The sequence below is a fragment of the Enhydra lutris genome, unplaced genomic scaffold (assembly GCF_002288905.1).
Source record: "Enhydra lutris kenyoni isolate GAN:26980312 unplaced genomic scaffold, ASM228890v2 scaffoldscaffold43, whole genome shotgun sequence".
NCBI lineage: Eukaryota > Metazoa > Chordata > Mammalia > Carnivora > Mustelidae > Enhydra > Enhydra lutris.
Window position 1 is genome coordinate 1556192 of NW_019154127.1, and position 14046 is coordinate 1570237.

The 14046-nt window shown below is 37.0% G+C and overlaps 2 protein-coding genes across 2 annotated transcripts; one reads left to right on the forward strand and one right to left on the reverse strand.

Moving 5' to 3' along the window:
• Positions 1-5765: 5765 nt before the first annotated feature.
• On the reverse strand, positions 5766-6329 carry LOC111155801 (keratin-associated protein 13-1-like). Its single transcript, XM_022516207.1, has one exon. The coding sequence runs from the start codon at positions 6276-6278 to the stop codon at positions 5766-5768; it is 513 nt and encodes a 170-aa protein (XP_022371915.1). The 5' UTR covers positions 6279-6329.
• Positions 6330-12660: 6331 nt separating this feature from the next.
• Positions 12661-13236, forward strand: LOC111155656 (keratin-associated protein 13-1-like). The gene has a single exon (XM_022515950.1). The coding sequence runs from the start codon at positions 12712-12714 to the stop codon at positions 13234-13236; it is 525 nt and encodes a 174-aa protein (XP_022371658.1). The 5' UTR covers positions 12661-12711.
• The last annotated feature ends 810 nt before the right edge of the window (positions 13237-14046 follow it).

A 14046-nucleotide genomic window follows, 5' to 3' on the forward strand; every position in this document is an offset into this window, starting at 1 on the left:
TAATCTCATTAATATAAAGGTATATTAAGATAATGTGGTACTGAAATAAGTATAGATAATTAACCTTTGAAACAGTATAGAGTTCTAGAATAGACTTCTATGTATAGTGACAACTTTGTTTTTACAAAGATGTCAAGTCAACTCAAGTGGGGAAAAGTATCTTTTCAACACATGGCATTTGAACTAATGGATGCATGTAAAGAACTTAAAAAAATATGTATGTTGATACATGTCACAAACTTGTATATAAAAGATGAAATTTTAAAGCATCTAGAACAAAAATAAGAGAATATCTTTCCAACCTAGTGGGAGGCAAAAAAGTACAACAAAAGGAAAATAACTGATAAATTTGATTTCATCAAAATGAAAGTTTTTGTTTATCCAATGTCATCATGAAGATAAGGAGGCAAGTGACAAATATGAAATTACTAACAATACATAAATCAAACAGTGGACTTATTTCCAGAGTAGGTAAAGAAATCCAGCATATTAACAAAAATATGTATATATTCATGTATATATATTCATATGTATATATATACATATATTCATATTCATAATACATACATGTATTCATATACATATATTCATATGTATATATATATACATATATTCATATACATATATTCACGTTTTTCCACATTTTATATATGTGTATATATATGTACATATATATACACATATATAAAATGTGGAAAAACGTGAATAAACACTGCACAAAAGAAGTCAAGAGAATTACCAATGAGCACAAGAAAAGCTGTTCAAAATCATTTTTCACCAAGCAAGTGAAACTTAAAATCACACACACAAAAAGAAACTTAAAATCACAATGAGATACCACTCTCATTCAGCAAATGGTTAAGAGAAAGATGATACCAATGTTGATGAGAATGTGGAACTCCCAGAAATCCAGGGCATCAGTGGTGGTAGAGTAAAATGATAAAATCAACATTGAAAATTTCAGAAATTTCTAATGAAGTTAAACTTAGGCTCACTGTATGAGCCAGAAATTCCATTTGAATTTCAAAAAAGAAACAAATACAAAAACACTAACAACATATGTCCACAAAAAGACTGGAAGAATTGATGTTCAATTGCAGATTTATTGATTAAGAAAAGTTCCTTTAATCTTGAAACAATTTAATATCCATCCACAGGTGAAGGAATAAACACATCATCATCTATTCCCACAAGGGACCATTGCACAGAAATAAAATGAGTAAAACATAAGCGCCATGGGGAATCTCAAGAACATTATGTTGAATGAGAAAATTTGGATACACCTAAGAACATACTGTATGGTCTAATTTTTATAAAATTTTAGAGGCAAAATCATTTTATGATGATAGAAATCATTACAGTAGTTGGCTTGAGCTGGCAGAGATTGATTTAGAAGAAGCATGAGGGTACTTTCTGAGCAGGAAAAATGGTCTATATACGATCAGGTAGTTGTAACATAGGTGTATATATTTGTCAAAAACATCGAACTCTACCCTTAAAATCTGTTCATTTCATTTTGTGTGAATATTAACTGGATAACAAAGATTATTTCAAAAACTAACAAATCAGACAATTTTATAACTCTGCCTAAAATCATTCAGTGGCTTTCATTGCTTTCTGAAGAAAATCCAACCCTGAACCAGACCACTGAAGACCTAAAAAAAAAAAAATGGCCCTCAAATCTTTCTGACCTAATTTCAAGTAATTTTTTTTTTCATTTTCTCTCACTGAAAAGACAAAATGCCTTTCAGTTTTATAATGCACATCTCAAGACTTGGGTCCTAAAAATACTAAAAATACTTCTCCAAACCCTACCTATCCATCCTCTCTATTTACTCTTCCAACCTATTCCAAATGCTATTCCTCTGGGAAAATTTTCTTGACCTCTAAGACTTGGTGAGTTTCTCTTGATGTTATTTTAGTATCAAAAACTCATTCATAGCTCATTATTACTGTAATTAAATAGTTATTTAGTTAGTACTTGTTTTCTGTCTTTGATTTTCAGACCGGTTAGAGCACATTTCCTTAATATATTTTAAATATATTTTAAATTATGCAGTAATACACAAATATAAACTTATTTTTAAAAATACATTCAATAACACATTTCCATTCCATGGATTCTGACTCATGTTAAAGGCTCAGTGAAAATGTGAAAACTAATGGTACTAACAAAATATTTGATAATAAGGGATGCCTGGGTGGCTCAGTGGGTTAAGCCTCTGCCTTCAGCTCAGGTCATGATCTCAGGGTCCTGTGATTGAGTCCCACATTTGGCTCTCTGCTCTGCAAGGAGCCTGCTTCCTCTTCTCTCTCTGCCTGTCTCTTTGCCTACTTGTGATCTCTCTCTGTCTGTCAAATAAATAAATAAAATGTTTTAAAAAATATTTGACAATGTGTTCTGAGCCATAACTAATGAGAAAAAAACAAACAAACATGAGGGCAGGGAGTTGGGGAGGATAAATATCTGTAATCACTAATGAGATAAATAATAATTAATAGAAATTGTTGAGATCAAGTGCCTAGGAATGATTCATTGGCATATTTCCTGGGATACTGGTCACACTTATTCTTAGAAGTCAGAATTGGGAACCACTTGGCAGACAGAGGATCAGCCGCTTCTGGAATTATAGTTATGCAGTGGCAGAAGCTTGGGACCTAAGCCCTTAGGTTCAAAATCCAAGGTGTTAGGCATCTGTCAAACAATGCAGCAGGAGGAAGCCAAACAAGTACCAGCGGGTCTTTTGTTCATTGTGTGGAGTGGAGTTAATTTGGTGAAAATAGGAAGACCACAATTCACTGTACTAAAATATAGAAAGAAGAAAGTCTATACTCTGGGAAATTTAGTAGGTACCAAAGACATGGAATAGATGAAGGGGCAGTTTCTTGAATGAGCATGGCATGACATCAGCTCAGGAGTCACATTTCTTGTAAAATATTACAGTTTTCTTATCTTGGCTACCAACATGAAATGGAGTACTGTAACTTAGTGTGTAGTCCTGGTATTGCAAATCTGCTGTCCTCACCATTGAATTTTGCTCTCCATTCGTGAGCATTTCACCACATGGCTACCTATTTACAGTCAATCAGTCTTTGAGGTGTTTTGTTTTGTTTTGTTTCGTTTCGTTTTTTGATTTGGTTGGGTTTCTGTTGTTGTTTTCTGGTAAATTGGCTTGTTCACTAGTTTTGGTAGGCAGAATAATGATCTCTCCAACATAGTCATATCTTAAACTCAGAATTTATGAATATGTTACTTTATGTAAAAAGGGTTATTAAAGTAGCAGATGGAATTAAAGGGGCTAATCAGTTGACCTTAAAATAGGAAGATTAGGGGCACTTGAGTGGTTCAGTGGGTTAAAGCCTCTGCCTTTGGCTCCGTTCATGATCCCGGGGTCCTGGGGTCAAGCCCCACATTAGGCTCTCTGCTCTGCAGGGAGCCTGCTTCCCCCACTCTCTCTCTGCCTACTTGTGATCTCTTTCTGTCAAATAAATAAATAAAATCTTTTTAAAAAATAAAATAAAATATGGAGATTAGCAGGTGGACACAACATAATCTTAAGCATCCTTAAAAAGAGGCATAAGGGTTGTGGTCAGAGTGATATAGAGCAAGATCGACTTGACCCATCATTGCTGGCTCTGAAGACAGAAGAAGGGGAGTGTGGGCTAAGAAATGCAGCTGGACTCCAGAAGCTAAAGAAGGCAAGAAAGTAGATTTCCCCACTAGAACCTCTGGAAAGGAATATAGCACTGTCAGCATGTTGATTTTAACCCAATGAGACTATATCTGACTTTTGACCTACAGAACTGTAAGATAGTAAATTTGTATTGTTTAAACCACTGATTTTGATGTAACTTGTTTTATCAATAACAGGAAAACTAAGACACTAATATATTTCTGAAAGCCAGAAAATTTTCCATTCCGACATGTAAAATCTGGAGACATTAACAGATGTGGCTTCAGGTTAGCCAAAAATCTCCAGCTGCTTCTCATGACTACTCTGCCATTGCTTATGTTTTGGGGTACAAAATTGGACTCTTTCCTTTGGTTGAAGATAATGGGCATGAGACCAACTTGGATCATTAAAATTCATGAGCAAGACTGTTTACAGAGGTGTTGAGTATTTTAAACTTTATAGCACAATGGCTAATGAAATTTTCCCCAAATCTCCTTCCATTATTCCTTTATGTTTTCCTTTAGCTATGTGTCATGACTATTTTCTCAAATAGTAGAGGAGGAGGAAGAGGGAACGAAAAATAAAGAAGAGAGGGAGCATATGAGGGAAGAGAGAATTAGAGAGAATGCATAGAATAAAGCAACTCTACTGATAATTCTACTAATAACTTGCTGTGTAGTCCTGTAAAATTCTATCTGGCTCTCTAGCTTTCAGTTTTCCCCTCTGTGGAGTAAGTAGATTTAATTAATGGCCCCATCACTCCTTTTATATTTCATATATTACTATGTTGGTAGTTAAGGAGGAAATAAAGAAAACATGGTGATATATACTGGGATAAACTGGGCAGACTGGGTTTTATCCAAGTTTCAAGTACTCTGCATTCCATTTCCTAATTTCAGGGATGTTTGAGGATCTTATAAAATAAAGACTAGGGGAAAATATTTAAACACTAGTTGTTCTATATGAATATCATGTCTCCAGTTGTTATCATGCTATGTGAGTATGTTATGGTATCTCTATTATCTACCATATGGTTAGTTTCTATGTTACATGTTAGCACCTTGCATTTATAACACTCCAGTGTAGAAGAGAAGAATGGTGTAAATAAATGATACCCAATTTTATGTCAATATACAGCAGAAACAATAATTTTCAATGATATTTAAAGTTTCTCTTTTAGAAAAGATTCTCATTTAATTAGATTTGGTGTATATGTTGGCAAAGAACACAGGTGCAACTTTACACCTGTTGAGTCTAGTTCCTTCCCAGCTAAGTTTGTTCCCATCTAAGTTGTTCTTACACAAATGGGGATAATTTGAGCAGATTGAGAATAGTAATTGGGATTACAGGGGGATTACAGGGATTTAGTCAATTAAAATATATGTGGCATCCTTTCACTTTGATTAGCTAAAGCTCATAGGTGTTCTTTCTCTAAAATATTACACCCACACACCAGTCTTCAATTTGGATAACCTGCATGCATAGACCTCAGCATGTAAGTCTAAACTTTGTTCTTACACTCCTCAAAGCTCTGATACATAATGTCTTTATTATGTCTTTGTATGCATAGTTTATATTCATTGTGTGAATAAGATACTCAAATCCCTGGGATTTCATTGAGAAAAAGGCTATACCTAGAAAATGTATGCATCCAAGGAACTGCTTAAACAGGAGGAAATACTCAAACCCAACAAAAATTAGTGCATGGCCGTTAAAACCTGAGCTTTCCAAAGCCCATTAACAAAAGCATTGATAACACAAATCCTAGTTGACACACTACTAATAAATAAAAATATTAACAACATATTTGGATAGCAGAATAAAGATTTTATTAAAATAAAATCATTTGATTTTCCATCTATTTTTGGGAGAAATGCAATGCAAACCATAACTTCTATCAACAATGCAATTTGAATTACTCATTAATCATAGTTTAACAAAGTTCTATCAGCCAGCGTTGAGGGATGGTAAGGTAAAGTTACTGGTGATTAGGGAATATTAGATATATTTTAATGGAAGAAATTAAGACAGTAGATAATCTCAGGACAGAATCTGCCTTTCCCAAATGGATTTCGCTCTTCAACATGTTAATCAATAGAAGCCAGATCTACAGTCTGGCCAGTAACAAGATGAATGGAAACTCCTAGAAGGAAAATAGGTTGGGTGACAGAAACTGGATCCATAGCTCAAGGAAGGAAAGGCATAGACTCTAAATCCCAGGGGTCTGAAGCCCTGGGATCCACAACCCAGTGAGTAGCAGCTTCTGGATCCATAGCCCAGGGAATGGTAGCTGCTAGACCCAATGCCCATAGACCCGGGGTAAGCAGTCCAGCAGGGACTATGGAACGTGGAGGTCCTTGGGCGGTAGCAGAACGTCTGGCAAGGTCTGGACACCACGCAGGATGTCTGGCATCTGGTGGGCTCACAGCAGGTCTCCTGACAGCCACTGGAGGGGGAGGAGCCCAGCTGACAGGTGCTGGGAGAGCAGAGGTCAGTGCGGTAGACCAGGTTGCTGGGGTAAGAGCCACAGGAGGATCCTGGGTAGCGCAGGTAGCCTCCAAGGGAGCGAGAGGAGAAGGTTCCAGAGCAGCAGCTATAGGACATGTTGGCAGGAGATGTGAGTTCAGCTGAGTGACTGTGAGGAGATTCTGTGTTTGAATTTCATCTCTGGACTGGGGTGTTTATATACTCTCAGCCACAGGTGTGGTAACCTACATGGTCATTCTTTACACATTTGTGCACCCTCATTTGCATATGTGTAACTCAGTAATCTCTGTAATTGCAGCTAAAGAGTTTCCATATCTTGTATTTATGGGTGCTATAATTTTGGTGTTACAGCCAAAGCTAGTGAACAGCTCCTATGTAAAAAATGCTGTGACTGTTTGACATTAATGTTCATCCCATCTCAGCCAGGAAAGCCCTTCCTTTCCTCTTGCCATAACCTTCATGTGTTTTATTCCTGGGAATAATGGAGCACATACTTTTCTCAAATGGCAAGAAATGAAATATAACTATTTTTCTGCTTTGTCAATTGATCAGAGGTATGATTTTGGCTTTAGTAGGAACAGACTAAATACTGACCTTACCTGTCACCATGTTTTCTCATTTTCCAAAATTATTGTCCAACTATATCCACATTCTATTACACAGTATGTCTCAGATGCAATGGAAAGGGGCAAAAATGTCAGCTGATACAAATTAAATATCATTGATGGTTAAAGTCAGAGAGAAACCTGGACATTTATTTGGAGATGTGGTTACAGTGAAGGACAGAACCAAGACAGAGTCACAAGTAGAGATCAATCAGGGGCCTTAGGCAGAGAACCAAAGAGCTAAACAATATAGAAAGGAGGGAAGGAATAACTGGGTTTTAGGTTCAGTGTGTCTGATATGAGACCTGTAATCTTAACAGATTCTTTCCATATGCATATCAACTCTGAGACTTCCCTTCTCAGATCTTCAACTGGAGGAGGTTGAGTTGACCAAGGACACCATGTGCGGCAGAGACATTAGATAAGTTCTGTCCTGAGACACATGAAATTTCTCTGATAGCCAACTGGGACACATGGAACTTCTCTGATAGCCAATAACTGCGGATTCACCAATGGCCCCAGGGAGTTAGGACTAGTCTGTGTGGCTGCCTCAGGCACTGTGGTCAGATTATTTTACCCAGTCTAACAGCTCTCCTAGCTTCTTCACCCACTTCTCTAACTTCTCTCACAGACATTTCCTGGGTAAATCCTTGTGCCTTTCATTCCATCTTGGTGTCAAGCCAACTCTACTCATGACTTTCATCAATTTGGGTAAATTTTTAATCATAGTCTCTTCAAATGTTGTTTCTGTCTCATTCTCATCTCCCTTTTTCTGAAATTCTAACTATAAGCAAAATACACTATTAAATAATGTTACATATGCCTTTTCTACTCTTCTTTGTTTTCATTCTTTTAATCTCTTTATGCTTAACTTTGGGAATTTCTTCTTATTCCATCCCCCAATTCATTAATTGTCTGTTCAGCTCTGTTTCATCTCCTGAAAAAAATACATCAATTAAATTTTATGGATCAGTTAGTATATTGTTAATTTCCAAAATTTCGATGAGGTTCTGTTGCATCACTTTCAGTTTTCTGTCAAAATTCTCAAACATATCTTCATTTCTTTAAATATAATTATTCCTTGATAATATCTTCCTATTTCCTAATAGGTTAAATTCTTCACAAAGGTATTTTAATGTCTGATTTTGGCACATGGACCATGTATTTCAGATTCTATTTTCTGGTGCTCTCTTTTGTTTCAATCTTTTCTTCTCATATTCCTACTATATTTTGAGAGGAGTAGAAATATATATGAAACACACACACACATACACACACACACACACACACATACATCCCAAAATGATTTACTTTCCTCCAGAAAGAATTTACTTACGTTTCAGGCAGGCTGCTAAGATAAGGTCACCAGCATCCTAGATCACTTTAATCCAATCAGGGATTGAGATAATTCAAAAATGGGCTTCAGTCCTTATGAAAAGCTGCTTATTAGCACTTCAATTTTACTTCTAGGAATTGGCTCTCTAAGGTCTGGGATATTTGCCATGATCTCAACTCTGATAGTTGCTGAATTCCAATTTTATTTCTTAAGCCCACTGAGTTTATGGAATTCTCTTAGCCTCTCGGTCACTACTTTCAAAATCAACATGTAATTTTAAGAGAATAGCAACTCCAGATGGACGCTTATTTCTTTTGACTTAAGTTCTGGCCCATATAGTACCTTCGGGACTCTGAAATACTTCGGTATTTCTCTGAAGTCTCCAAACAGAGGTGATGATGATAATGTATTTTCACTGGAGTTTCTATTCTCATTGAGCAGAAGGGTTCACTGTTTTAAGTAATGTTAACTTGTTAATTTTACATAATTTTGAAAGATGTACTTATTTTTAAAAATACAATGGAATGATTCAAATTAAGTGAGGAGCTACAGTGAAGGTAGCCATTGAAAAGTCCTGTTGTAGTAGTTTCACTGGTAATAGATGACACCTTCTAAATTTCAGGAAACTCAAATGCCACAGTTGTGGGTATTCAGCCTTTCTTTCCAAACCTGTCTCCTGTTCCATACCTTACATGCTTTACATTGTGTCACAATATGACCTGAATTCACCATGTGACTTCACAACTTTCTGCTTTTCTTTTCCCATTTATACTTCCAAATCTTATCTTATTCCTTTCCATATTTATTGTATCTCTGCTTTTCTAGTAATACCTCATTCCCAACAGAAGCTGTCACACCCAGCCTACATCCCCTGGGTAATCATCCGTAAACTCCGAAGTGTACTGATTACTGGGGAGTATCTGTAAAATTCTGCCTAAGGGCTTTTTCATTCCACAAGACTTGCTGCACCCTGTGTGGGGAATTCTCCATTAGGACTGGGTTTCAGTTGTTTGCAGTGGTGTCTGGCTTAGTAATGCACCCTGCATTGCCTTCCTTCCATTGTCTGCCATATTCCCCACTCCCCTGCATGTAATTACTGGTATCCCCTCCAAAACAAATAACTTCCATTTGAACTCATGTTCTCAACCATTGTTTCTGGATAATTTATAGGAAAAAAAGATACATACTCGGATACCTCACTGATATGTTTATTGAGAAATCTTCAGTGTTTCTCTACCTTATAAAATTTAAATGAAATGATCCCTAGGGAGAAATACCAAGAATATATTACAGAGAGAAATGTGATTTAATATTTCATGTAGCACATTTAAGAAAAGCAGCCATGATATCTTTGTACAACAAATATATTTTCAAGAATACAGAATTCAAAAGTTTTCTAATCTATGTTGGATAATAACACGTTTTGTCACTATAAATAATAATACATAGTATTAGAATCTTTAAATTAAAAGTATTAGCTTTTGCTTATTGGATGTCTAACCTAGATAATTAGTAAAAGAAAGATCTTCAGCCTGTTATGCAATATGAAGAAGAGCAGCAGGTGGGTGCCCAAAGTTGCAACTTTCAACTATGGATGAGATTTTGTTGGAAACATGACTCAAATATCAAAACAATTTTGCTCATAGGCTAGTGATGGGACTTTGCAATAACAAAACTAGATGTCGGGGCACCTGGGTGGCTCAATGGGTTAAAGCTTCTGCCTTCAGCTCAGGTCATGATCCCAGGGTCCTGGGATCGAGCCCTGAATTAGGCTCTCTGCTCAGCGGGGAGTCTGCTTCCCCCCCTCTCTGTCTGCCTCTCCGCCTACTTGTGATCTCTGTCTGTCAAATAAATAAATAAAATCTTAAAGAAAAAAAAAAAAGACTAGATGTCACTGGGTGCACAGCCCAGAGTGATCAATTCTATGTGAAATATCTCAATTTTTAGTTGTTGAGAAATAAATCAGTTCAAAAAATGGTGGCGCTCTATGCTATATAGAACAAACAATATATTCACTGGGTCTAAGGTTAATGAATTGGTTTACAGGTGGGGAATTAACAAATCCTTTTGAAATTTATACTAACTTAATGTGGATGAAGCTTCAGAAATTTAGAGGTAAAGAGAAGAGAAGAATACCTCTTGTCAGAGAATGATCCTTACACAAGGAGCCTGGAGTAATTGAAAACAAATTCACTAAACTTCATGGTTTACCTCATAAATCTATGCTCCTCTTTTAACCCATAAGTTTTACCTTCAATATTATTTTATTTTTTCCAGCTTTATTAAAGTATAAATGACAGCTTATATGTATTTAAGGTATACAATGTGATGTTTAGACATAAGTCTACATCGTGAAATGATTATCAAAATTAAACTAATAAAATATTCACCATTTCACATGGTTGCAATTTTTGCATGGGTGGTTAAAACACTTAAGAACACCTTTCTTAGCAAATTTTAAGTAAATAAAAGAGGTATTAGTAGTTTTACTAATTACAACTACCATATTGTATATTGAAACCCCAGAATTTATTCATCCTACATGACTGAAATCTTGTACTCTCTGACCAAATTTATTTTAAGGAATTGTGTTTGAAAACAGAAAATTGGGGAAATCATAACATCCACAGTATTGTATCAATAGGACCCTTTACCTACTTGCTGAACCAAGCAAAAAGCAAGGAGAAATTCTGATTTTGATGAACAGAAAATCAAGGACTCACAAAGTAGGTATTTGAATTGGGTTCATTTACATCTTTTCTCAGTTCTCTTCCTTCTAGAAAGTCTATAATGTTTCTTTTAAAACTGCTATAAATTTTATTGAAGAATTCAATACTTTTAACATTACTGTTGTGAGTTTATTACGGTTTTATTGGTAAAATAAAATTTTGCCATCAACCATAATAGTACATTCTTCCAGGCCTAGAATATCATTTAGCTGATTTTAATCAAGTAATTAGTTAACTTTTAGAGAGAGTGGGTGGTGCGAAGGGGGAGAGAGAGAGAGAGAGAGAATCTTAAGCAGCCATCATACCTAGGGTGAAGCTTGACATGGGGCTTGATCCCATGACCCTGAGATCATGATCTAAGCCCAAACCAAGAGTCAGATGCTTAACCAACTGAGCCACCCTGGCACCCCTATTTTATTTGTTTTTTCACTGATTTTATTTTAACATTGAACTTAGCAGCCAGTTACACTGTAAGAATATGATAAATTATCAAAATTTTAAGAAAATTGAATCTGTAGTTAAGCAATGGCAAAAAGAAGAAGAAGAAGAAGAAGAAGAAGAAGAAGAAGAAGAAGACAAGAAAAATGGAGAAAACCAAACTTAAACACAGAAAAAAACAAGAATGAAAAATGGTAGGGGGACAGATAGAGAAAAAGGAGAGAAAGAGAAACAGATTCATGTACCCCCAGAGGAAAAGGGACCTGGAAAAGAAACATTTAGGTAGGAAAATGAAAAAAGGTGGTACCAGGTTGTGGAAGTGCCAGAAAATCATTCGAAACCCGAGTAGTGAAAAACTAAAACTTTCTAAAACATTAGAAGCCCTGGATATTTATAAATGCAGATGATAAAATGGATAATACATCACTCTTCATAAAAATACTAAATTTGAGGGGCACCTGGGTGGCTCAGTGGGTTAAGCCTCTGCCTTCAGCTCAGGTCATGATCTCGGGGTCCTGGGATCGAGCCCCGCATCGGGCTCTCTGCTCGGCAGGGAGACTGCTTCCTCCTCTCTCTCTCTCTCTCTGCTTGCCTCTCTGCCTACCTGTGATCTCTCTCTGTCAAATTTGAAAGGTTCTAATTCTAAAGACATTGGGATGGAACAGATCATCATTGAGGATTACACCAGAAAAAAGGCTGAAATCTCTGTTTTCTCTATTCTCTTTCAGCTATTGCCTGCCCTCGGCACACTAGTGTTTTCCTCTTGACTGCCTAGAAATGGGTCTACATTGACCTTCCTTGGGATTGCTTCAGCTGAGTCCTTGTGTTGTCACCTTTTCTTTAGATATGTGGCCAGGTGTCTGTCAGTATCTAGCCATCTCTCTCTTTGTTTTATCTATTTTTGTTCTCTCTTCACTGGATAAGAGACACACTGGGTAACCACTACTTGATGCATTCTTTCTCTATTGCAACCATAACAAATTACCAGCAGGTAATTTTGGAGCTTGTAGAGTATGGTGACAAGTTGGATCATTCCAGGAAGTCTCCATCCAGGCGGAAAGATGTTGATATACAGGACGCCGATGCAGATAACATAAGCCCAAGGAAAAGCTCTCCTGGCTGTGGTGTTTCCTCATCATGATGGGATGAACATTAATGTCAAACAATCACAGCATTTCTGACATAGGAGAGGTTCATTGGCTTTGACTGTAACACCGAAATTATAGCATCCATAAATCCAAATGTGGGAAACTATTCAACTGCAATTACAAAGGATATTATTGAGTTACACATATGCAAAAGAGCAGATCTAACATAGGAGCCATGATTCTGTAGTGTGCCACACCTGTGGCTGAGAGTATATAAACACCCCAGTCCAGAGATGAAATTCAAACACAGAATCTCCTCACAGTCACTCAGCTGAACTCACATCTCTTGCCAACATGTCCTACACCTGCTGCTCTGGAACCTTCTCCTCCCGCTCCCTTGGAGGCTACCTGCGCTACCCAGGATCCTCCTGTGGCTCTTACCCCAGCAACCTGGTCTACCGCACTGACCTCTGCTCTCCCAGCACCTGCCAGCTGGGCTCCTCTCCATCCAGTGGCTGTCAGGAGACCTGCTATGAGCCCACCAGCTGCCAGATATCCTGCATGGTGTCCAGACCTTGCCAGACGTTCTGCTACCACCCGAGGACCTCCTCACTCTGTAGTCCCAGCTGGACTGCTTACCCCGGGTCTGTGGGCATTGGATCCAGCAGCTACCATTCCCTGGGCTATGGATCCAGAAGCTGCTACTCACTGGGTTGCAGATCCCAGGGCTTCAGACCCCTGGGTTTTAGAATCTGTGGCTTCCCTTCTCTGGGCTATGGATCCAGATTCTGCCACCCAACCTACTTCACCTCTAGGAGCTACCAGTCATTGTGTTACAGGCCACCCTGTGGATCTGGCTTTTATAGAGCAAATTTTTGAGGATCCAGATGCGTTTGAGTATTGAAATTGAAGTCTCTACTTATACAGCCATCGTTTTCAACTCCACCATTTACTACTATTATTCTATTCCTAAATCATAAGTTTCTTGTAGCACTGAATTTTGGCCAACTGAACTTAATGAATAATCTCAAATGAACTAAATTCTGTACAATTGATGGAATATATGCTATTGGATTTTCATTGAAAAGTAATTAAAAATTAACATTTTAATTTAATAAATTTTTGTAAGCTGGCACTCAAATATATTGTCGATCTTCTTTTTATTATTATTATTTGCCTGCAGTTTTGTGCTTCATGGATTTGGGATATTTTTGTAAAGATCAATACGACTCTGAGACTGGGTTTGGACACACAATATGATAGATTTGAAGAAATATCTGTTGACATTCTTTATGTTTCTCGTTGGGGAGTATTCATTTCCTGAAGGTCCATATTTTGCATATCTCAACGTCAGTGACATGGCTGAGAATAAAGGTCATGAATTTTTGCTGATAAAGGAAAACAAAGAAATTGGTACATAAACTAGAAATGTAGACAATAAGAATATGATATAATTTATAAGGTAAAGTTATACATCAATAGACATGTACTTCAGAGTCTAGCATCTGTGTGGATTTTCAGCAGAAAAAAGATGAGCCTTAACTCCCAGGATAGACGCTATGTATGCTCTTTGTTGGTTAGTCTAAGTGTCATGATCCCTGCCTACCACAAGTGGTGTGTTCCTGACCCTTATGTATAAACGTATATGAGTTTTGAAATCTTAGGTAGGGAGTACCTACCTAAGAAAGG

What these genes read in the sequence shown, in the direction of transcription:
- LOC111155801 (XM_022516207.1), bottom strand. Translation starts at nt 6,278, where the DNA reads ATGTCCTATAGCTGCTGCTCTGGAACCTTCTCCTCTCGCTCCCTTGGA.
- LOC111155656 (XM_022515950.1), top strand. Translation starts at nt 12,712, where the DNA reads ATGTCCTACACCTGCTGCTCTGGAACCTTCTCCTCCCGCTCCCTTGGA.